General features: G+C 35.6%; 2 protein-coding genes across 5 annotated transcripts; both read right to left on the reverse strand.

Moving 5' to 3' along the window:
- Positions 1–3,157: 3,157 nt before the first annotated feature.
- LOC137246254 (uncharacterized) lies at positions 3,158–13,132 on the reverse strand. Its single transcript, XM_067777350.1, has 5 exons — positions 12,847–13,132; positions 10,723–11,044; positions 8,765–8,838; positions 3,452–3,869; positions 3,158–3,383 (listed from the first exon to the last, which is right to left on the reverse strand). Exons 1-5 carry the CDS (start codon positions 13,053–13,055, stop codon positions 3,228–3,230), a joined length of 1,179 nt encoding a protein of 392 aa, XP_067633451.1. The 5' UTR covers positions 13,056–13,132; the 3' UTR covers positions 3,158–3,227.
- A 2,882-nt stretch (positions 13,133–16,014) lies between these two features.
- On the reverse strand, positions 16,015–18,684 carry LOC137246255 (uncharacterized). 4 transcript variants are annotated; one of them, XM_067777353.1, is made up of 4 exons: positions 18,279–18,684; positions 17,816–18,217; positions 17,319–17,730; positions 16,015–16,525 (listed from the first exon to the last, which is right to left on the reverse strand). In XM_067777353.1, the coding sequence occupies exons 1-3, from the start codon at positions 18,623–18,625 to the stop codon at positions 17,574–17,576; spliced, it is 906 nt and encodes a 301-aa protein (XP_067633454.1). In that variant the 5' UTR covers positions 18,626–18,684; the 3' UTR covers positions 16,015–16,525; positions 17,319–17,573. The 4 variants fall into 4 exon arrangements, with proteins under 4 accessions (XP_067633454.1, XP_067633453.1, XP_067633456.1 ...); XM_067777352.1 differs by having other exon boundaries at positions 16,015–16,528; XM_067777355.1 differs by having other exon boundaries at positions 16,015–16,528; positions 18,300–18,683.
- Between the last annotated feature and the right edge of the window lie 7,326 nt (positions 18,685–26,010).

Here is a 26,010-nt window from a genome sequence, read left to right on the forward strand (position 1 = left end):
AAATACTCTTTAATGCCTTTCATTTGATACACATGTCATACAAACACATTCCAGGGTTTCGCTCGGTTCATTTTCGTACATGTTTATTTTCCCTTATGTTGTCACCATAGCTCTCAACTGAGTATGTAATGTTCGGTTACACCCGAACTTAACCTTCCTAACTTGTTTTGATTGGAACTTAATTATTTCATATCCAATTTATATATTTGTTTTGTCACAATTTTGGCCTTAAAAAGTTCTGTAATTGCCATACATGCCCCTTTGAGCTCTGAAGTCATTTTAGTATAGTTTGAGCTATGAAAAAACGACTATTTGAATACAACGACGAATTAATTTTAAAAATCGTATGCCAAATAACCAATGTACGATACGATAAATATAAATAAAATTTTCCGAGACTCTCTGAACGTAAGCTTCAAATTAAGAAGCGGACTTTTGCAATTTGTTTATTTTAGATGGGAACCAACACAGTCTAATATACAACAACTGTATACAAAATCTTGAGTCTCTGCTTTCATAAATTGGTTCGTTTAGATGAATTTTCGTTGCGTCTACAATACATTGTTTCACACTTTGACCGAAATAAGCAAAACAAAAAGTGAGTCTAAGTTCGAGTGAAAGGAAGATTATATAATCAGCTGTGTGCGTCGTCTTTTTAATCAACATTTTTTTCTCAATTTGTCGTATAAACAAAAGCTTGAAAATTTACAATAACAAAGATTTACAATCAATGATTTGATTGCAATTAATAGTAAATTTACAATCATCTGCCCTTGATTTGATTGAAATCAATTCGGGGATATAGTCAAATCTTATGATTGCAATCATCGACAAGAAATCATTTGAAATTTGTGTAAGTTGCTTGATAAACTTATTCATAATTTTGCTACCCCATCGGTTACTTCGATGATTTTAATATGCAGCACTGACATTCACAGATAGACGAACGGATTTAGCTTAATCAAGTTCTTGTTTGATCCTAACCATTTCGATGTTTGGATGACGATTATATATTTTGTGTGCTATGCACAACTGAGTATAATATTAGTCGTATATGTATGCATGCATTGGGGAAAGATAAGGATTAAAGTGTTAAAGTTTCAATCATTTTTTCTTCTTTTTTTTTTAAGCCTAAAAATAACGCAAAATCAGCAAACTTTTTTTGTTTCACAAACAAAACTCTGATCTTGTTTCTCCTTGAAATACACGCGTGAACTAACTTTGCTGTTACAAAGATCGCATAAGAAGTTTGGGAACAATTTTCAAATACTGGCACATGCATTCTTGCTCTTGGTAAAGATGAAATCAAGTAAGTAGCCACGTGAGGTGTCCATAACATCCTCAAGGCATCTCAATGTCTCCCTTGGTTGGGCCTCCGGGGATGAAGGGAATGAATTTGTAGATGAGATGGCCCGGAAATGTTCCGAAATGTACATACACGAGGCGGATAGCTTCGTACGACTACCGCTGGATTATCTTCTGAATGAAATCGACAAATATAAGTTTAAGCAACGGACTTGCTGTGTACCAACCGCGCTGATTGCGAGGTAGCATAGTATTTATGGCCAAATTTGTATAGGAAAGAAACTAGCTTTCTTCCCAAGCTAAGCTAATTTACAGTGAGAATACTTACGAGTGTCATCACAGGTATTTGCGCTATTGCAGAAGCTTTCAGGATGAGGAGGGAGAGTAAACGGGTTCATCGCTTTCTCTGCCGATGTTCAATACTGCAAACAAGAGCACTCAGATTTATGGGTACAAGGTTTTTCGAAAGTCTAGCAGAGGTTGGGAAGGTAGATCTTTCACTCCTACTTTAGTTCTAGTTTGGATGAATGTGCCTCCACACGGAATTTTCTAAGGGCACACACAATAGATAAATATGTCTCCGAGTAAAAGTGTGGATAATTCCCGCGCACACTCTGGGGGTCACCGTTGATAAAATACTCAATAATACATCCTACTTCTCAACAGCCAAAAAGGCATTTTCTACCCCTTTGATTTCGTGGGGAGTGCTTCCATGCAGTACTAGGTTCAATATAAACCAATTTACTTCGCTATGTTCTATAAGAATACTACAAAACCAAATCGTTCACGTTGTAATCGACGGCAGGCTTAGCAGCAGTATCCTGGACGTACGCACTATACGAGGTAAAATAAAGACTCGGGCTATTACTTTGGGAGTCACGGAAGTGAAATATAATGTCGAAAAGCGGCTCATGAAATAAAGAACTGATGGTTAGCTCACTCAGCACTCAAAATTGCTCTCACTCAAAATGTTCGATGTTATCACTCAATACATTCTACTACTTTGGAGATCATAGGTTTCCACCAAGCCCGCAAAAACAACTGCTTCGGTGAGGAATGTCGAGCAATGTTGAATAAAACGAAACTGCAAAAACGTGCGCCATTTGTGAGCGTTATGGTGGATCGAAGGTGGTAGAGGAGCGCCTTCTTAGAAGAAGGAAACGCAAGGTCGGCTGGACTGTGTGAGTGCGGGGAGCTTCAGATGCTGTCTGATAGGAATATTGACGGAATATTTTGTTTGAAACAAACAACACCGCTGTTTGGAAAAAGAGGAGTGCGGGATCTCCATCCAGTTAAGCGTCAATTAATGAAGATGGTAGTTTAAAAGCCGATCTGCTGTGAAAACTCATCGGTCTTGCAAATTCCGTTGGGAGTCTGCGTAAAATATGTGAGATTTACACAAACTTTTAGAGAAGCTCGGTCTAAATCACTTCGGAGGTATATTGCGCCTCATTAAGTAGAGCGCACGACTTTGATCCAGAGCACGTAGACTCGAAGTCTGGAGACGGCTTGCACAGTTTGTTTTTAATACAAGTGAATTATTAGCTAGTTTAAAACTTAAACCAAGTCATGTGTATGTAACACAAAAAAGTTTCAAATTTAGGCTCAAACTTTCAACCCAAACGTTAAACTTTCGCAATATTAAAATATAAAATATCGTTTAATTTTTCTAAATTTGAAAAATTGTATTTTGTTTTTGGAATAGTAAGTAGAAAATTTTTCAGACAACCTGCCATAGCTGCGCAGATAGATCCATTTCGAAGGGTGCTAAAAGCCTTCATCATCAGTACGCTTTAGGCATGCTGCGCTAACCATTTAGCTATACAGCGGTGGTAAAAACAAAAACAATTAATACCGTTTAATAAAATTTTATTTTATCATTTTATTTATACACGTATATATGTATGTACGTGATTTTTTGATTAGTTGATTACATTAGCTACATCGTCTGCTCGACAACAGAAAGTGTAACCAAATGTAGGAATACGCCGAAGGTGACCAAATTGGCTCTCTTTTAACCATGAAATTTCATCACATATATCATTCGTACAAAATTCGCTATGATCTGGAGCTACCACCTATCAATAGAAACAAATTAATTCTAATTCTAATTAAATAATTTGCAAAACGAGCCTGTTCAACTTACGTAGGGTGAATTGTGTGCAATAACAACGAATTCCCCTTCATTGTCAGTTGAAAGTGACTTCACATAAGACCAAATGTACGTTGGTGCGGTTACTACCAAATTAGACGAACGCACACTCAAATCAACTAACAAATCAGTAGCGCCTTTCCTTACAGGCATAGTTGCGTTTCCATAACTACCAATGTATACCAAATATTTTTCAGATTTTGTGCGTTCCTTTAACGCATCAAGAAAGAAACGCCAATTGTTTTGTCTTAATGTACGCCACCACATTATGTTGAAAATATAGGCGAAGTCACTTTTCTTTGTCTCATCAAGATCATCTTGCAGGATACTATCGAAATCGAATTGGAAATCCTTGAAAAATATGTCATCCATATTTCGCATTTGATCTCTTGAATTATTAAAAGAACTTTGACTGCAAAATATGAGTAAAAAAAATAAAATTTTAAAAATTTCATGTACTAGATATGTATATAAATAGTCCAAGAAAAAGTGGCGAAAATATGAGTTTTATAAAGGCTGCTATTTTCAGAATAGGTCACTCTTAAGTCAAAATTTAATAAGCTCAGAATTTCAGAGCTGGGAAAAATTTTACTAAAATTTAAAATTCGTTCACGATGGTCAGCTTATCACAAATATCAAGAACCTACAGGTCAAATATTAACCCTTTCGATCCGACTTTTGTAGAATGTATATGGAAACATAATTTTTGATTATTTAAAGTTGAAATAGGTCAGTAAATATGTGGTAGCATGATGATCACCGTATTTTTTGTCTACAATGATATTTAAGGCGGGACTTATGTGTCCCATTAGGGTTTTATAATGGGACATATATGTCCCATACGTATTTATTACGCATGTATGCATAACATTTTTTTAAACAATAAAAGTGTTATTTATGCAGGTTTTTATTAAATTTGGTATAAAAAAGTAAAATATTTCATTTTGTACATAAGTTCATACATAGCATTTCAAAATTATATGCAAAGAGCAGAAAATAATTCCCAGCCAGCATTTTTTGAAAATTTTGATCAAAAAGTATTAAAATATTATACCCCAAGACGATTAAAAACGTTCAAATTTAAAAGCATTTTCTGTTCAAAAATAACTGTATCGTCGGGAGAAAAATGTACCATAAATGCGGTTATTCTTGAATAACCATTTACGATTCATATTTCGAAACGCTTTTTATTCATAATTCATATCATTGTAAAATTGAGCTATAATTGTTTTATAGTAATATTTGACTGCTTTTCACAGTCATTTTCTGATCATATTCGTGATCATATTTAAATCGTTTTGGTTGAGATTTTTGAATCATTTTTGAATGCGATTATGAAGCATTCATTCTTCATATCTAATTCAAAATAAGATACTACATAATAATCTTATTTCATCAGGGGAAGAAAGCATGCGGAAGTGAGCTATTTGAACCACAGGTCACTCGCAAACAAACTTGACCGATATACACCTGCGACTACAACATCCAACATCAGCTATGATCGTCAATATCTTAAAATGCGATACGGTACGGGATGCTGAAGCCGTATCCAGGTGTATGTCAAGATCGTTTCACCAAATAGCTCACAACCTTTGTATTGTCCAACTATTATGTATTTTCGGGGAAGCCGAAGGTGGAGAAATGGTTAGGGAAATCTTCGGTCACGAGCAGCATTTACATTATTTCTTGTCTTGAAGAATATGTATAATTGTATAAGTAATAAACATTTTATATATTTTTTCTGAGCTTCATGATTGAAAAAATAAGATTTTCATTGAAAAGTAAAATTTTAACAAGTATAAAATTCATTATTCAGTCAACAAATATATTCACAAAAGATTCAGAAAGCTGAATTAAAAATGATTATAAATTCTTGATCACCTAAAGTAAACACATTTGATTTAAATATAATTCCAAAATGTGATTGAAAAACCATATTCAGCTTCTGATCATCAAAGGTAAGCATACTTTATTATTCCTTTTGTTGTTTTTTAAGAAATATAAAAATTTAATCGTCAAAGGACTTTAAAAATTATTCCAAAAAGTGACGGAAAAATGATTTTCAGTTTTTGATCATCAAAAGTATTCATATTTGATTATTTCTTTTGTTGAATTGTATGATAACTCATTATTTAGTCAGAAAGAGTAATCAAATTGTATTTATATGTAGGGAAATTCAAAATTGTATCATCTAAATGCTGAGTGGGTTTATGAATGAGCAGAAGCGAAACAGTTTTTACAAAAAGCCAAATTAAAAGTTTTGCAAATAGTTTTCGTACTTTTCTCAAATATCCTCTGGGCACATGAGGCACATCAACGTCTCGTAGTTCCTTAGATCGGCAAATGTTCGCCAACGTTTTTCATATTCCACAGGCTGTTTGATCGCCTTCCCTGCCGACGAGATCTTCATTTGCAACAAAGGACTCAAGTTGTACTATAAAGTCTAGAAAGGAAGTTTTTTTGGATGCACCTCTGAGTGAGTAACCCACGCTTTCTCAGCACCCATCATTATAACGCGATAAAAAACTTTCTTCCACCATTTGGTTGACCTGCGATCAATATAAATGCCATTTCAAAAACGCATCCAATCACTATATCAACTTCACCAGCATTTGAACAAGGTATTCTTTGCCGCTTAGCCTTTGATTTACTCATTATATCTATCCTTTCATTTGTGCACTGTGCAATATATTGTGGCAAACTTTTTGGAAAGATTTTACGATATATATTAGATGGTGTTGCAAGGCATAACATGCTCTCTGCGATTTTGCAATTACGGCTATTGGTGAGTCACTAGGAGAGCTCCAAATCATAACTTCGGGACTAGTGACATTAGGTACAACCGCTGTCTCATGTTGATCATTACCGTTAACATCCTCATCCAAGTAGCCTTGTTCTGAGTCACTTGAATAAACTTCAATGTCACTGTTACCTTCTGAGGGATCGTAAAGGCTATCGCTTCCACTACTTAAATCAGTACCTGATTACTACTAAAATGTACTACTAAAATCATTCTGGTCGTCTTCCAGAATATTTGCGATTTCTTTTCACTTAGTTTTGTTGCCATTTAAATTTCCTAAAAGAAATTAACATTAAACATATATAGGGTCGAAAACTACCTACTGGGACATAAGCGTCCCAAAGTAAATAAATATCCAAAATCTTTGAAAATAAACAACATAAATATATATTTTGTAACTTCCCGTAATAAAATGCCGATTCCGATTTAAAAACAGTAACGAATTAATGATTTTGAACAATTATTTTAAGCACAAGAACACATTTAGCACGAGTTTCTTTGAGAACTGTCGACAAATTAATGAGAAAAATAAAAAATCGCATAATAACGTACATGTTTATAATGGTAAAATACAAATTACTCCATAAACTAATGTTTGGGACTTTTTTGCGCCAATTTAAATAACTTATTAGAGATTTAGGAACTTACAAACTTTTCGTGGGACAATAGTGTCCCTGGAGGGTCGAAAGGGTTAAGTAATGTGACGTCAGCGACACTGTTCTGATATTAAACTGTACTGATGAAAAAGTTTATTTATGCCTGTAGCTATTAATTGAAAATTGTATCCTTGTCTTCCAATTTCGCGTAGTAAATGCGGAAAACGCGCGCGCTGTTCCCAAAACAATCCAAGCACAACGTTGAGGGTTTAGTTACAGAATCCTCTTAGCTATTTATACCCCTCCAACACTTTCGCCATTACGTATTTGTCCTTCTTCTGCCAACTTGATTTAAAGCTCTCGGTGTCTTTTTCGACTCCACCCGATCCTAGTATATTATGATTGTTTTCCTTAGAACTTGTCAGATTAATATAGCCTGTGCTGCAGCATACTTTCCCTAGCTCCGTGTGCAACATATCATCGGACTGCTTTCGCACTGACTCTCTTTCGTATGTCGAGATAAAAAGAATGTCGAAGTGACTTTCAGTCCTTAGTCATAATACTCGGATTGTGGCACCGCAGAAGGGTTAGCACATCCTTCAACTTAACCAAGCGTGGATTTTATAATAAACTTTAAGGTGGCGTGCAATAGTGTCAATGGAACTGGCGTCAATTGACATTGATACGCTTTTGAAGGAGAATTATTATAGGAGAATGGTTAAAGCAGCGGCGCCTAAACGTTGCCGATGAAGGAATTTAGCAGTTCCCGAAATGGATCTATAAAACGAGCTTTGGCAGTTGTCTAAATTTTTTCTTATTTTTGCAAAAGCGAATTAATGTTAAAACTTCTTATGGACACAACCACCAATCTTTAGAATAAAATATTTGTTGCCTATTACAATAAGATTAAAAATCGTACAATTTTTTATTCCAAATACTCATCAGCGGCCCTTGTCAGAAATTATGGAGATTAAAGCAAATAAAAAATTTAAACTGGGCCAGCTCAACGCCAAATTTGGACTAACAACCGCAACGCAAGTCATATTCTTATTACTCCCAGCTCCTTTTTGCGTGGGCGGCGTTATTGACATTAATTCTCTTTCGGATTTGGAATTAGTGTCATTGGCATTAATCCTCTTTCAAAAGCGCATTAGTGTCAATTGGCGTTAGTTTCATTGACAATATTGCACGTCACCAACTACAAGTATTATGCAGATCAAATTGCACACTCATATCGTTCTTTTTTGAATCGGGAACTACTCCCTCCAGCCATTTCAAGTGCTCCATCAAGTCAAACACAGCGAATTGAAGAAAGAAAGCGATTTGCTTGGGTTGACCCGCAACATGTGGATCATGAAACTAAAAAGGGTTCTTGTTACAGATCTGCACATTTCAATAGATATATATCGCAAGATAACAGTTAGCATTACGGATTTACAGCATTACGACCATGTGTGCTGCACGAAAATCTCGGATTCTGGATATTATCATTCGAATGTAACCTTTATTTAAGCATCCGATCGCTAGCTTTTCATTCAGCCCAAAACCTCATCTTCCTCATACCGATTACAGTAGCAAGGGTTCCATGATGCAGAGATAGAGCCCAGTTAGTGAAGGAACCGCGGCCGCCGAACGCAGTACAATTTTTATGCCGCCCATAACAGAGTTCGTTTACTTTCCGCTTACTTTCCGCTCTACAAGACTTCTTCATCGCTTGTAGCGCTTTCATCTCTCTTGAATTCTGATAATATACTAGACTATATACAACACTAAAACTTATTTGTTAAACAGCTGTTAAAGAAAACTATTTCCTCCAAAAATGTCTATTCACTTTTCGAAGGTCTTCTTTAAAACTTGTCGTACCACAAAAAAGTACGGATTGATTGAATTCAATATCTATAAATTACTTACCTCATAAAGTGAAAGTAGTTATCAAGATTGTCGACCTTTTGTCCAAAATCTGCTGAAAGCTCATTAGAATGGCCCTGTTGAAAATTTATAAAATTAGAGTGAGTACATACAGTTTAAGTTGAATTTTAGTAGCGAATGAATATCGCTGCTTTTGATATGGACGAATTTGGGTCTTATGCATAATAAAAAGACGATACAAATTTTTAAGTACTTCGCTTATATAAATGGACCAAAAGAATCGAAAAAAATTTTTTTTGAACAAAGACATAATCTTGTTGAACTTTGACCTTTATATTTTTGTTCCTCATAAAAATTTTTACAGTGGTTATTTGAATATCAAAGTTCAACAAGATATTCTCCTTTTGTTGCTTGTTATCTGACCTGAACTATGCGTAAGGTTTCATGTGTATAGCTCAATGAATAGTTACTTAAAAATCGATCGCAAGATTCCACAATTCTAAATCTAGAAAACTCTTTCATCCTACAATTTAAAAAATCCTAAATTTAGTTCAAAGTTTCAGGTCTCTGTGTTATCGGGAAGTTTCTTAAAATTCGAAAACAAAATTTCATAGTTCGGACGACTTTTTTAATTTTCACGATCCCTGAACCCTCATCTTAAATTGTCGTCGGGGTCCGATGTGTGTTCTAGGTTTCAAAACTCCAGATCTCCGTTAAGTTACTCAAACATGAATTGCCAGATTCTCCAAATTTGTATGGAAATCGGCGGAAATCATCAACCGAAACTAATATAAAGGAGGTAAAAAGTGAGCATATGGTTAGACTTGATCTTCTGAGTAATAACTTGAGTGTCAGCAAGTTAATCGTTGTTTTTTTAGCACGAGGCCTTTTATTTTAAATATATAAAGACATGAATATATGAAGAATGTGCTATTTTGTGATAACAACACAGTTTGTTTGAAGTTCGACCATGCACTGGTTTATCGATATGATGGAAGCATATTTGACCACAACTGACCAACGGGTCAGATTGAGATAAATTTTGATGTCAGTAATTTAGAACTAATGTATACCAAGCATAAATAATTTATTCATCTCATACAGTTATGTACAAAAAGTGTATTACTGTAACCAGTTAAAAAAATCCTAAAATCTAGCACGAGCCAATATAATTTAATCGGATCATGTCATGTTTCAATATTTATATGCCTGCTTTCCCTATGTTTAATTTGACCAGTAAGACAAATAAGGAAAACGGCAATTGTCCAACGGTATGGCATAAAAAAACGAACATGAAATATGAGCTTGTATTTTGACCACACACTGCTTTATCGACTTCGAGTCAGTTATGTGATATGATGGATACATATTTGACCACAAATAACCAGTGGATCAGCTTGAGGTAGATCATGATATTAAACCTAAGGAAAACTAAGCATTAGTTCTTTATAAAATTCGTAAAAATCCGACTAATCAGTGATAAAAAACTGTTTTGTTTGGTAATATTGAATTTCATAAAATCTTAAAAACCGGTTAAAAACTTAGTACTTAGGTAATACATTTGAAGTTAACTGCTAACTTTACAAAGCCAAACTATTTATGTTTATTTCACACTAAACGTAAACACTAAATAAACATTCAGTCTGTATGAAGTTCTTACTGGCCGGCCAGTTGAATCTAAGGAAGAGGTTGATGGCTGCGTGTGATTTGATACATCAAAATAATAGAGGTATTCTCTATGTCTAGAAACAAAGAAAGTTTTCTATTTTACGGTCAATACTTAGCATATACATTTTATATTTAACATTTAACGCCAAATTGCAGGATATTATCGAAAGGACAGTAAGTACTTGTGTTTCTGACTGTTATATTTTTGGCCTAGAAAACGTGGGGTATTTCCTATGCCTCTTAGATTGTGAGTATTGGCCTAATATTGTTCTTTCACTCATTGATTTATTCAATTATTTACATATATGTATGTATGTATGTATCTTAAGTACCTCGTGAGAAATCCACATATCATGTTTCTGATATGCTATATAATTAGCATATTTCAAAGTAAAACTCTCGATATCATAACATAACGCAAACTTAGTAGTTGTCCCCATAAATGGAGTTTTTTCACCGATGACGTAATTCATATACCCATCACAATTTGGTAATTTCTTTTGACTTTCGTATAGTTGTGGACCCGAAGTAGATTTGCAATAAGCAGTCAATGTTTCGCCATATATGTCAGGTAGCTTTTCTATACGATTATCTTTGTTACAGGTAATAAACGCTGTTTGTTGAACATTATAGCTTGAACTATAATAGGGTGCTCTGTATTTGATAGAGGAGGGTTACATTATTTCACAAACATATTTTTTATTGATTAATTTTATTTTTCTTCTTTTTTTTATAATTTATCAAATGAGACGATACATATCAAAAGTGTCTAAGCCCACAGATTTCATTTTTCAAATTACATTAAACCAAATCCATAGTTTAAAACTAAAAAAAATATACCTACAGTAGCTAACAGAAAAATTTCTCATTTGGAATTCTGTGATTTTTTTGGATAATGTCGTACTTAGCCTGACAGTGAGCAAGTTCGGGTCTCTCAAAATTCGACTTGATATTTAACAAATTTTTTATCCGAAGTGGTTTCTGGTTTCACAATTGTATGAAGCCCTCCTCTCCTGTGGTTCTCGGTCGGGGCTGTTTATTGTTCTCTCGCAGCCAGCCTATCTAGAAATGGGAATAAAGTGTTGTTGTTGTTGTAGCGAGAAGGACACTCCGCACAGCTTTTGGGGATTATAATTGATGATCCTTTGCCGGATATAGGTCCGGCACATTCCAATAAAAAACCTAATTAAGGCACTAGGCCGATCACCCAGGGAACGATTTTATATGACCACATTGCACCTTTTAAGCCAACCTGCCCCATCCCTTAATTTCATGAGGAACTTGGAGACGCTAGAGCGCTTATCAACGCCTTGAATCTATTAACTATCTACCAGTAGTAGTCCTGTTAGCCTGAGCTCAACCGCATGTTTGATATGTATCGACTCAATATGTATGTTAGCACTATATGGGATAGATTGTTTTTTTCTCGGTAGAGAGTGAACCATAAACAAAAAAAAATTTATCTTAAAAAAATTAAAAATGTTATTTATTGAGTTTACTAATTGATTTGCTCTTAAAAATCTTAGCGATTTTGGGCGTTTCGTAACAAGTCATGCCAGTTATCATTGTTTCGCGACAACAGACGCCAATTGAGATCGCCAATGGAGGTCAAGTTTTTCTCCTCCTGCCACTGTCAGCTCAGTGGAAGTCTCCTCCTTTCTCTGCTTCCCAAATGCGGTGCCGATTGAAATATTTGCTTGCACTATCTTCATATCTGCGTAGAGCAAAATAAAAAACAAATACTTGGCGCGATTTACTTCCAAGGAGATTCAAGGCGAACTTTTCTTCTAATTTGTATGGTGCTTCTTTTCAATTTCCTGCAAATTGGCGGGATGAGACCTACATGTTTTATGCCGATTCTGAAAGGCAGCTGCAAAGCAAATGAATTTTAGCTGAGTGACCTTGTTTGGAAACACTTTTTTTCTAATTAAACAAAAAAATTAAAACTGTTGCTTTGCCCACGACTTGAACCCAGGACCTTTGGTGTGAATAGCAAGGCACGCTACTATCACACCACGGCGGCCACCAAAAGCTCATAGAGCACACCATTATATCTTCTGCGATACTCGTCCTTGACAGCACGGACAGGATCTTAATGTCTTAGTTAAAACAAAAACAAAAAAACACGAAAGGTTCCATTTCAAACTTCGAAAACGCATTTTTATATTTTGTAGCTTAACTGCAAAAACAAAAAACAAAAAAACTTTTTTGCTTTAAGCTCGATCTCTTTCAATGCCTAGCCAGGTACTATACAGAGTAATAGATTTTAAACAGTAATAGATTTATCATACAAACTAAGGAATGTTTTATCCTTTTGTATAGCCAAGCTCTCTCAAAACTACACATCCATGCATAAAACATGGAAAATCCCAAAGTGCGACATAACGGATTCATTGATATATCTATTTTATTAATATTTTTATTTATAAATTTTTTTTTGGAACTAGTCATCTTACTCTAAATTTAATCCGCTGCCACAATAAATCTTAATACTTTCTCCAATACTCAGACGTATTCCACTTTTTTTTGCTCGAAACGTAATATTTTTTGAACCGAATTGTTTTGAAAAGAGAGGATATGGATATCGAACATAAACTTCGCATGATTGGCTAAATCCACATCCTAAAGCAATCAACACTAGAATACCGAAATTATCTTTAAACATTTTTTTTTCTGTAGTCAGCACACCGCTTGAACTGAATAGAAGCTGAAACTGATTTGACTAAAACTGAAGACTTTGTAATAAAATAATAAAGTTTACTTATATAAATATTATAAACTTTGTGCTTATGTATCTGTATGAAATCGGAATCGATTGTGTACAATGCTACATATGTGCGGATTGGTTTTGATTACTGATTTAAAACGAAGTACACTGAAAGAAAAATACTGGTAAAATCAACCAAAATACGGGTCAACTGAACCGAAATTTCTGTCAATTTTTATCCATCGCAACAAGATGTTGAATCAACTGCGCACAAATCGTTGATTCGTAATTGACCGTTTTAGTAGTCAAATGAACAAGAAAAAGTTGTTGCGACAGCTTTGTACGAAAGTACCTATGTTGCGGCATTTGCAAGGCAGATGAGTTTTCACTGAGATCTTTTCATGGCAGAAATACACTCGGAGTGCTTGCCGAACAATGCCGAGGAGCGACCCCGCTTAGGAAAATTTTCTTCTAATTGAAAAACCTTATTTCTAAAATTTTTATGTTGCCTTGCCCGGGATGTGAACCCAGAGTCTTCGGTGTGGTAGGCGGAGCACGCTACCATCACAACACGGCTGCCGCCATATACATATATAAATATGTGCATACATAGAGTACATAGCATACATAAGTACAAAGTAGAGAGCACAGTGAGCGTAAAATTATTTTTGAAATTCGCTCATGTATTGAATGTTGATCGCTGTTGAAATGACCAGTTAGATTGATTGGGAAACTGTCAATTTTACAGAATTTTGTTAACTTAAGAGCGACAATTTCTCTTCTGTTGAAATGACTAAACTAATTTGTTCGCTTGACAAAGAAGTCGGTCGAATTAACCATAATTTGATCAATTTCACCGAATCTCCGTTAAGTCAAGTAAAACAGAACCGATTTGTTGATTTTACTAGCACCATTTCTTTCATCGCAGTCCTGTCCCATGCTGTAAAAGTCAATTATCGTACCAGATGGAGCGGTTCTGGGAGTGTTCGAGAGGAAACCTTTTCTAAAGATTTACACAGCGGATACGCTGGCCAGATGATGTTCCGGCCAAGAAAGAATTTTCAGCGAAACCCGCGTATGGAAGCAAAGGAAGAGAGCGGCACCAATGCCGCTGTAAGGACTAGGTGGAAAACGTTTTAAATTCTCTTGGTGTGGTTCAATTGGCGCCAGTTAAATACTGCTTAATTGACTCATCCAATATAATGAGAACTAGTGCAAGCACTAAAAGAAATAGTTATTCCAAGCATGAACTTGTACGACTTTCTGCCTTAAAATTAAGCGATAAAAAACACGGTGAGTATGCTGTTCTCGCAATTGTTGCAATATCAACAAAGGGCACTGCCATTGATTATTTATTAATTCTATCGTTTTTATTATTTACTAGATGGATATGCGAGGCTTAGGCACGTTTTGACATTAACAGCTATACAATTTTAGTTACATATATCACTAGCAATAATAGAAATTGAAACTTTATTCAATTACTTTTAAACATCCTAAAAGGTAAACCGACAGTCGCCGCCAACACGTTCAGGTCCGTAAATTTTTCGAAGAACTTTTCTCTCGAACACTCCCAGAGCCGCCTCATCTGATGTTGTTATGGTCCATGCGTTTGCATCATATAGTAGGACTGGTACGATAAGTAACTTGTAAGACATGTACAGCGCAGTTGTCCTGGCCAATAAGATCAATGTCGTCAGCATGCGGCAGTAATTTTACGCTTTTTGAAATATTTTTTTAAATTGGTTAAGTTCTGCAGCTAGTTTAGTTTCGAACGGCTCGGAGAGGTCTTTCCCAATTCTGACTGAGCTGATGGTATTGCTCAACGTTCTTGTTGTTGTAGAGATAAGGACACTCCCCGAAGGCCTTGGGGAGTGTTATCGATGTTGATGGTCCTTTGCCGGATGCAGATCCGGTACGTTCCGGTACCAAGCTCGACCAGCTCGGGAACGATTTGTTATGACCACCTGCGACCTACCTTCTAGGCAATCCTGCCCTCCCACTCCCTACATACATAAGGAGGTCGGGGTCGCCAGAGCCTCGGCTGTTAATGAAACAGGATTCGCTACGGATAGGTGAGGTTGACAATTGGGTTGGAGAAGATATATATTGCGCTGGCAGCCCCTTGAATACGTCATTTTGCACAGCCGTATAAGTTTTGCGGGAAAACAAAATTTAGACATAGCGGCATATAGGCAGCTCATTTACGTGCTGTGGCAGGCGGCTTTAAAATCGACGAAGAGGTGGTCGCGGGGTTTTTGCAAGATTTGACGCATAATGAATATCTGGTCGATAATAGGTTTGTCATGTTTGAAGTCGCACTGATAAGGTTCAATCAGCCGATTTATGGCTGGCTTCAATCTTACGCACAATACGCTTGACTGGACCATATACGTGATACTAAGAAGGCTGATTTGGCAATAGTTGGCGCAGTTTGCAGGATCCTTCTTCTTAGGGGTATTAATAAAAATTGCACACTATCTTCTTCTTCTTCTTGTAGCGATAAGAAGACTTCCCGAAAGTACTATATTTTATTTTTCGTGAAATAGCACCATTAGATTCTAGAATGAGCATTGCGGGAACGATTTTATATGACCATGTTAAACCTTCTAGCTTATCCGACGAACTCCCTTCGCGAGGAAACTGGTGTTATGTACAAAATGGTCACCTTGGTAAAACTTAACATTGAAGAAATTGTGATAATTTATGGAAATATAACGAGTCATAAAGTCAATACTATGCAGTCTACAGCTTTTAACCTTAAAAAAAATACCACATGTATAACTGAGATTGGAGAACTGATGCATTTACAAAATTAACGACTAAGCCTTTATTAAATATGGAAACAAAAACATTATTGCCCGTAATTTAAATCTAAATAAAATTATCAATCATAAGAATATAAACTAGTGAATCTTAGCCTGAAACAAGTCCTAGTCTTTGTATGGTAGATTTGCGCCTGCGGATTATTCAGACAGTGTGGTGTGACGTAGAAACCCTATCTCATTAATATGCAAAACGAAATTTCATATATCATTTAATTTTTTTCTTTTTGTCAAAATTTGTTTATTTATTAGCCAAGGCGAATTTAGTATAGATTCGCCTTGTTATTAGCTATAAGGAACTTTAATCATTTTTTTACTCGGTTTATACATACATTATACATATATACATTACTTATTGCGTACACATGCCGTCTTCATTACGTCATTACGTCATTCCGACATTCAAGCTTGCGGTGTTGAGGCAACATTTTCAATTGCTTTAAAAGGAAAATAACCAATTTTATTGGCTACATCCTCAGGTCGGCAGCAAAAAGTGTAACCGAGCGATGGCAGATGCCTCAAGCTACCGAACTGACTATTTTTCAGCCATTTGATTTCATCGCATATGTCAACTTCACAAAACTCGCTGTGATCTGGATTCTTCTTCTGAAAAAAATGTATATATATATATATATATATATGTATATATATATATATATATATATATATATATATATATATATAAATATATATATGTATATTAGGGCGGGTCGATTTAAAAATCGCTCATTGCTCTGTGAAAATCGTATTCTAGGGATCAAAATAAGAAACTTTGCCGAAGGAACCATACGTCTAAAACGAATTCTGATGCCCCCCCCCCCCTTTGGGTCGAACTTTTGGGTAGGGGCAATTTCAATTCTACCAGTTCAATTCTTGTGGTGGCTTAAAAAAACAACACACGCAATTTTACGATCTGCAATTGTGTCACAGTGATACCTTCATATTTTAAAACGGTTGAATAAAAACCCACACAACTATGTTTACGACATGCAAATGCATCACAGTGATGCCTTGGTTTTAAAAGGGGGTTGTAAAAACGCTAATTTCTAATAATTTTTTTTAATTTCTTTTCTATTACTAAGTTAATTCATTTTTTAATTTACATATGTTCTGACTAAATAAATTTCTAAAGAGAAAAATAAACTCCAAAAAGAAAAAACATAGGCATTTCAAAGTGGGATTTTTCAAAATTTGCCCCTACGACCCAAAGGGGGGGACATCAGAGTTCGTTTTAGACGTATGGTTCCTTCGGCAAAGTTTCTTATTTTGCTCCCCAGAATATGATTTTCACAGAGTAATGGGCGATTTTTTTGCCTCCCCACAAATCGACCCGGCCTAATGTATATAGGTAAAGTTTAGGTAAAAAATATGCTAGCGATATATCTTGATATCTTACATAAGGCGAATTATGGCCTATCACAACGAATTCCTCATCCACACCGGTTGTAATTGATTTCAAATAAGCCCATATATATCCTGGTGCGTTGATTATCATATCCTCATTACTAATGTATACAATTTTGTTTTTAGGTGAAGTGCAGTTTTCCTTTATATCTGGTATGGTAACATTTCCAAAAGGAGCTACATGAACCACATATTTAGCAGTCTGGGAGCGTTCACTTATAGCGTCGACGAAGAAATGCCAATTTTCTTAACGCAGTTGATGCCACCACATTACATTAAAGATATATTTGAAGTCTTCAAGCTCCTTTTTTAGTGATTCATCCTGTATGATACTGTCGAATTCGAACTCATTTGCAGTGAAGGGCGATTTCGTAGATTGTGCAACTGCATTTTCAGAATTTCCACTTGATAACAAATAAATAAAATTTCATTTGGTATAAAAAATATATTCAGGCAACAAATTAGACCTGTGTAAACAATTTTACTTACTTTAAAAATTCAAAATATTTACTGAATCCATTAAGTTCTTGCTTGAGATTAAGAGATAATTCATTACCAACTTGAACCATATTGTAGACCACCACTTTCTTTTCGTAAGTAACATAAGATGCAAATTTCAATTCAAGATGATCTAGATCGTAGCAGACGGCAGATTTGATGACATCGCCAGTTTCCGGGAGTTTAAACCCGAATGCGTAGCTCGTAAAGTTTGTGCATTTTGGCAGATTCTTTTGACTTTCATAAAGCCTTAAACGAGGGTAAACAGGACATAAAACTTGAACGTCTTCATACGATGTGCCTAAAATCTTCAACGAATTCGATTCACAAGTGAAAACTTCCGTATCCTGACGAGGTGAACTAATGTCAATCCTCTGTTTCATTTGTCTATTGCTATGTAACAATACATTCATTGAAACAACAAATACAAGATAAAAAATGTAAAATATTATACCCCTCATCATACTCATCATACCCATATTGATACTGTCTAGACGAACTTGTAGATAAAGCATACACTGTTATTCCTCTACAATGAGCCCTTATAGTTTCTTCATCTTCCAAAGTCAATATATTTGAGTGCGCTCTAAAAACTATAGTCTTAGATCCAAAGTCCTTTGTAAAAATCGGTGATTGGCCTTTTATGGTAATTTGGCATGATAACACATATTTGCATCCTAAAAGTAAAGACACAATGAACACTAAGCTGGACATGCCGACTAATTTCACCACTTTAACACTTAGATCGATAATAACTATCTCGTCAAGGGTTTGCTGCCTTTTATACGTAAATATTGACATAAATTTTTATGAAGTATGTCTGTTAGGGTGTCCCTTATATGAACGAAATATTTCGTTTTGCAATTAACAAAACGCATACCCTCTAATTCGGTTCAGTATACAAACCTCTGCTTAAATAACAAATTTTAACTTTCCACGTAAACTTTAACCCGTGCCGACAGGGCCTCAAAAATAGCAGTTTCTTTTTTCATCTAGTAGCTGGATCAACGGAAATGTTCATTGCTTTGTTTAATAATAGAAATTTGTATTAAAGATTGTTTAATTTAAATATTGTTAATAGGATTACTCAGAACATTTCCTTTTTAAAGTCTTTTTTTTACAATCTGGATACATATTTCTATGTTCTTGCACACAGCGTAAAAGGAACTGCTTTTGTTCTTCTTCTGCGGTTATTAAACCATGAAAGTCTTGCATAAGTTTAACAGCTTTTTCAGCTATGCCATTAACTGCTTTTAAGCACAAAATCTTCCTTTTTGCTTCTATATAGGCCACGTTTTCTTCCCACGAAGATATATTTTCCTGAAGGAAACTGCAGTCAACTTTTAGCCTCGAAAATATATTTTTGCTTCTAATAGTGATGAAATCACTCAAAGATTTTTCTAAAACAAGAACAAAAGTTTAGCGTTTAGTAAATAGTGAGCATAGCTTAATACGTATGAATAAATATTCACCATATAAAGATATCGACGTTTCATCCTTCGATGGAACGTATCTCTTTCCGGAATCATCAAAGCTTTCTCTTTTTAAGTTAATTACAATGTTCTTCTTGGTTTGTTCATCAACGTCTTCGTCAAAAATTGATAGCAGGGTTATTTCTTCTGATAAATACCACAGGTGGTGACTGAATTTTCCTAAAGCTGCTTTGGAAATCAACTTGTCAACTCTTTCGTAATCCTTCAGGGTCTTTAAAAAGAGTAAGTCTTGATTCGGTGCTTTTACTGCTAAACTGCATCTTAGCCAGGGCTTAACATAAACTGTCACAATGAATAAAGAAATATCTCTAAGCGCTTGTTCGTCCTTGACGCTCATTTTAAATTGAGACTGCAACAAACATATATTTATAGAGTAAATAGCTCTTGCCATCCACCGAGCTTGATGCAATGCGCCTGGAGGTCTGATTTTAATTTTATTCTCAGAGTTTCCTCCCAAAAAAATAATAGCTAGTTCAATCAGTTCCCGATAATCATCTCGTACAATTGACTTCTCCAGTTCGTTGTAATAAAACTCCACCAATTCATTTATCATCGTCTCACAAAAGTGTTGTTTTACGAAATTAGAGCAGGGTTCGATAGCATTAGGATTAATATCCTTTCAGTTATCTTTCAACTTTTTAAATAGTGGAATCTCGGGACTGGTACTGTCCTCTTGGATTTTAGTTTGAAATACACTTTTGAGCACAAGTTCCTAAACATGATGACGACAAGCAAAAAGTAACAATTCTCTTTCTAATGCTTGCTCCAAAAGCACACAAGCTCCATTCAAGCGACCTGTATTAGATGCTGTCGTATCACAGCACATTATTTGTACCTTATCATTAAGGTTCCAATCATTTAGCGTATTTAGTACTGCATTTGCTTGATTTTTGCCGGAAGAGCTCTCTAATTTCGGGACTGCAAGAATTTGTTCTTTCTCTTCAAACGAAATAACGATTGGGAAGCGTTCTTCTTTAGAGCTTTTTACGTTGAGACTAGGTAACAGTTTTCCATCCGAATGAACAGCAACAACTTCGGGTATGTTATTCTGAAAATCAGATTTAATGGATTCTGCTCTATGTTTTCTCATTTGCGTTCGAATGCGTTGAATAGCGGATTTGTTGATTGGGTAATCGTCACAGTTAAGACCTAGTGCTTCCACTACAGCTTGAACTACATAAACAGAATCTCGAATGCTGAGTTGACATCTGTCTAAAGTCGCAACCAATTTTGGCGTGATGAAATTTTTTCTTCCTCTTTTTGCTACTGCACTTAAAGAACGAATTGATTGAGAAGTGGAAGGAGTCGGTTCGTTCAGACTTTCTTCAGAGCTTGCAGATTGGTCATGTAATTCTGTATGTGTCATATCCTTGTAAGCAGCAACAGATGTCGATACGGCATCTGAGGGCATTTGTTTTATTCTATATTTCTCTTTTGCTAGTTGTCTTAACCTTGCCTTTTCTTCAATTACAGCCAACTTTTTGTCTACACCCATTAAGCAACCTGGGCGGCCTGGCTCTCTCTGTTTACGTAAGAATACTTTATCTTCTTCTATTTTAATTCTGTTGAGAGCATCAGCATGTGCGATATCGAATAAATTATCCAAATCCTGTTGAAACTCCTCCTCGCGACGTTTATAAAAATCCGGTATCTTTTTACAATTTTTTTGCAGCTCTCGCCAGAACTGATAAAGATCCACAATTTTTTTAACACAATTAGGGAAAGCTCTGGTGGGTATTCTAGCTTTTTCCCATAATATAATGCACTCCCGAGCCACAAGATTTGCACTTTCACTAATATTTAACTTTATTTCGCGAATGTTGAAAAACAGAACCGCAAGAATTTGACGATCCGACGGTAATTTTGCGCCTGTTATTTGGTGATTAATCTCACCCACCAGAAATATACTGTTTTTATTGCTTCTTAGTTCCACTGACATTTTCGAAATGAAAAACCCGACAACTCAAGAATAATAATCCGTGCACGTCTTATTTGAACGAACAGTTATGTAGAAATTTTTTTCTATTAATAAGAAACGCCACCAAATCAGTTGGCCTAATATTGTCAAATTGTTTTTATTTGGAAAAAGCTAGCGTATTAGGGAAAACAGATTCAAGACGACAACGACGGTGCGGCATCTGTCAAATTATTTTTACACATGTTCTTATGGGGATTAATTTTTTGGGTACGACACGACAAAGCGGCAATTAATCATGAATGCCGCTGTCGCTAGATTAGATATATTTCTATTTTGACAGGCGACGGTCGTGGCGTCCTTTTTTCTTTTTGTGAATAAAAATCAAAATAAATGCAAATAGCCTTAAATATGTGTTGAAATTGATTTGTTATAAATTTTTTTAACACATGCAATACTTTTTTCTAAATTTTTTGTTGTTGTTTGAGCTAATGCAGAACTGTCCTTGTCGCTTTCATTATAATCAGTCGTCGGTGCTTGGCGGCAATTATCGTCAAGCTTCAGTTTTTCGTCGTTGTCGTTCGCAGTCGTCGTTTTGAATGTAGCCGGGCTATATTTCTGTATAAAGCTGAACTGCGTTGCATTGTTGTTCTAATACAGAAGGTGGCGCCACTGACGGATGAACATTTAACATGAAAATTTAATAACAATGTGATCCATATGGAACAATTTGTTGTTTCGAAAGAGCATTTGCGTGGTATTTGGTGGTATTTGGCTTTCAAAGAGTTCTTTTGCCAGTAAAATTGCCTTTTTTGTCTTTTTCCATAGAAAATCGAGTCCTTACGGGGAGGGTTTGAACCCGCTCTGGGTATGCGTTACAAAAAAAAGACTTCTAAAAATAAGGGGCCCCCTAATGTCTGTATGTAAGCACATTAGGCCCGCACAATTCTGCAAGGCAAATATCACCGCCGAAATTATAATTGCTGTTATTGGTACAAAAAAAAAATTATTCTACTGCATGTCCAAAATTTTTGTATACTTTTTCTATATAGAACTTTCCAATGGAGTGTGCTATTACAAAAAACATAGCTATGATATAAGACAACCCTGTGGAAAAAATTATCAATTCCTTAAGTTAAGTTTTTTTAACTAATACTTGACAATTTTACGGGACTCCGGAGAGTAAGTGACTACTACAAAAATTCAGCTATTAATTGATTGTTAAGGCATGCAGCGTTACCATGGCAACCATTGTTACTGAAAGCCCCGTCACATAAGTCGTCTTTTATATAGACAATCTTATGCATTAAGAGTAGATTGCACGTATTTATATGGAGGGTGAAACAAAATATGTTAGAAAATATGCTTCTGGTATAGTGAGAATGCTTATAACAGTGATTCGCAAAGTTTTGTACGCGAATGGGCAAGGCGAAATAAACTTCAATTGCCAAGTCTGAAGTTCCTACATATTTTCAAACGCAGCATCTTGCGTGATTGTGGCGATGTTACTGGCCTGCATAAGATTACGTTGAAGTCTTTTATATGAAAAACTTCATTGTGTCTCGGTCATTACATTAGAAGAGAAACCAAAATAAATTGCACCCCAATATTGCGCTGATAGCCTCATGTTGCTACTTTGGGTATTTTTTCATTTAATTGGGTAAAGCAAATGAGATATGCTTTAATGGAGAAAAAAACGAATGGCACGGTGCAATTGAGCCTCCTATTGAAATACCCTATAAACGCAAATTGTAAACAAAAATATAAATTTGCTTTGTTGCGATAAGAGTAAACACTTTCGTGTTGCAGCCGCAGTTGTATAAGTTTTGCGTGGACCTATTATCTGTAAGTCTTATGTTTCAAACTAATTATAGTCCTATGTATCTTTGGTATATGTCTAGAACGGTATTCTATTGTAATTTTGATAAATGAAATATTACCAGTATTTTTTTTTTGTGTGTATACAAATGTAGGTATATGACCACTGTTTACCACAAGCCGAATCAAAACTTTGGCCCAATGTTGTTCAAAGTTAAACATCGTCGGTACAATGCCAAAGAAACGAATGTGCCATTTTTGCTAACGAAATATTATATATGTCAAATTTTGCAAAGCCAAAGCAACAAATGTGCATTTTTTTGAAAAAAAAATTTTAAAATCATTTTTCAAATAACATTACTCAGTGGTTTACAAAAGTAAACCTTCCAATAGTGGTTGAAAAATACAAAATTAAATCTCTTTTTCTAACGATGTCTTATGCGTTTTTCTCAACACACCAAATATGCACATTCGTTTCTTTGGCATTGGACCCACGACATTACGAAACATTGTATATCAAAATATTACTTGCACTGATTTTGTTTATAATCAAACGTTTTCAGTTTATATTAAATTTTCTGATAATGCATCGAATTCGCATGCACATGTTGCACCTTTTTTGCACTTTTTGGAAACTGTATGGAAATATTTCTAAAAAGGGGATTTACCCGATATTTTTTAACGAATGTAATACAAAATTTTGTCCTCAACTATTCAGTCAAGCAGAACCTCAGAAAACTATTGCACCATATCAACCAATCAGGATTTCCACCTCCCAAGAAGGATATCGCAATAGATCTGATAAAAAATTGAGTAAGTCAAAAAATTTCGCATCAAAAGCACAAAATTCTACCGAAGGCTTTGGGGTGTTATCGATGTTGATGGTGGATCCGGTACAAACACCATTAAGGTACAAGCGTGACCATCTCGGGAGCGATTTAGTATGACCGCATGAAAACTTACCGCCCTCCCAACCCCTAGATCCATGAGGAGCTTGGGGCGTGAGAGCCTCGACTGTTAAAAAAGAGGTTTCGCCGCGGGGATGTGAGGTTGATATTGGGTTGAAGAAGCTATAAATTGCGCTACACAACCCCTTGAATTTATTTGGTATTTTAATCGCCCCCTACGACAGGCATACCTAACGACGGTATATTCTAAGCCCCCTAACCCGCTGGGGGAGTTGCCGAAACGATTTCATATACTTTTCGCTAATTTCGCTTTCCTCGTCTGGCTTATTGTTTCTCGAAATATTAGCTTTTCTGAAAGACAACAAAACATAATATCAAAAGTGGACATCAAACGTGTCAGACCAAATTTGCTATTTTTAAGCCAATCAATTTGATCGCAGATATCACGACAGAAAATCGCTGAACTTTTCAAGTGGTACTGCAAAAAAATGTAAGTTTTGAAAAATTTCCAAATTTATAAATTATACAAAATCCCAAACGTACATATGGCGAGTTGTAAGCAATAACAACAAACTCCTCATTCACATCATCTCTAAGCGATTTCAAATATGACCACACATAGGCTGGCGGCTTTACAGTAATAGCTCACCTCATAAACGAAAAGTAAGTGTTGAGGTTGACTAGTTTGGTTTTAAAATCAACCACTAATTGATTTGTACTCAACGCCGAATTGTTTACCTGAAATTTGAAAAAAAGAGAAAAACGGGTTTTTAATTAGACGGTGCCTGTCGTTGTTGTTGTTGTAGCGATAAGGTATCTCCCGAAGGCTTTGGGGAGTGTTATCGATGTGATGGTCCTTTGCCGGATACAGCTCCGGTACGCTCCGGTAACATGACACCATTAAGTTGCGCGACCACATTAAACCGTCGGGCCATCCCTCCCTCCCCATCCCGAAGTTCCATGAAGAGCTTGCGGTCGCCAGAGCCACGTCCGCTAGTGAAACAGGACTCGTCGCGGATAGGTGAGGTTGACAATTGGGGTTGGAGAAGCTATATATTGCGCTGGAAACCTGAAAGTGTTGCGCTACACAGCTCCTTGAATCTGGTATTTTAGTCGCCTCTTACGGCAGGCATACCTACCGCGGGTATATTCTGACCCTATAACCCGCTGGGGAGACGGTGCCTGAGGTGATTGGGCTTAGCTCCGCGTGATTTACCTTTGCCTCAGTAATTCGCCAGCTATGCGGTATGCAAATATGAAATTAATTATTATACATAGGTTCGGTGACAGCCCTACTCAGAAGGATTTTTAGAGAAAAGCTATATGAAATGTCTTTCGAGCGATATTTGCATATGTCATATTTTTTAAATGTTTAATATCCTAAAGGGCAGGACCTATGTAAGTGCGCTTAGCTGAGGCAAACCTAAGTGATAACTCTACTTGAAAATATTCCTATATAAAATCTTTTGCGTTTGATATTCATTTCGTCCCAACTGAGAAAATGTGTTACATATATTCAAAGAGGTGGCAACCTTGTATAAATTTTCTGAAAGCTAAGTGTAAGAGCTTCGAATAAATCATATATGAGCTATATAATTTTACAGACAAATGGAGCTCAGCAGCTTTCAATATAGTAGCGGACAAAGGAACATACATATATAATAATGAAGGAATGTATGTAGTAGGGTTAGGTGGTAACCCTAATTAAAAATATTTCTATGTAAGTACTGTATATGGTTGGTGGATATTCATATTGACGTATCTCGCTTATTTTCACAATTTCAAATCCGGAGTTGCAACACCCACACAAAAAGTCTTAAAATATAATGCACTATCTACATATGTATTAAATTTCATCCAAATCGGTAAATAAGCTTCAGAGATAGTAGTGGATAGACTAAGAGTATATATAATAATGTAAGGAGTTACCCATAAAATATTTCTTTACTACAGCGTAAAATACGTTTGAATTGGGATATTTAATAAAGTTTAAAAAATTTAATTCGATGGCAACCTTCTAAAAGTATCCTCCTCAGTGGCTACACCTTAATA

This window comes from Eurosta solidaginis, chromosome 3 (assembly GCF_040869045.1).
Source record: "Eurosta solidaginis isolate ZX-2024a chromosome 3, ASM4086904v1, whole genome shotgun sequence".
Taxonomy (NCBI): Eukaryota; Metazoa; Arthropoda; class Insecta; order Diptera; family Tephritidae; genus Eurosta; species Eurosta solidaginis.

Coding starts and splice junctions, on each gene's coding strand:
- LOC137246254 (XM_067777350.1), bottom strand. CDS start 13,055: ATGTTTAAAGATAATTTCGGTATTCTAGTGTTGATTGCTTTAGGATGT. Junction 3,870..8,764: donor AACTACTTTCACTTTATGAG/GTAAGTAATTTA, acceptor CATATTTTGCAG/TCAAAGTTCTTTTAATAATT. Junction 3,384..3,451: donor TTGCACACAATTCACCCTAC/GTAAGTTGAACA, acceptor TTCTATTGATAG/GTGGTAGCTCCAGATCATAG.
- LOC137246255 (XM_067777353.1), bottom strand. CDS start 18,625: ATGTCAATATTTACGTATAAAAGGCAGCAAACCCTTGACGAGATAGTT. Junction 18,218..18,278: donor TATGATGAGTATGATGAGGG/GTATAATATTTT, acceptor ATTGTTACATAG/CAATAGACAAATGAAACAGA. Junction 17,731..17,815: donor AAATATTTTGAATTTTTAAA/GTAAGTAAAATT, acceptor TTTGTTATCAAG/TGGAAATTCTGAAAATGCAG.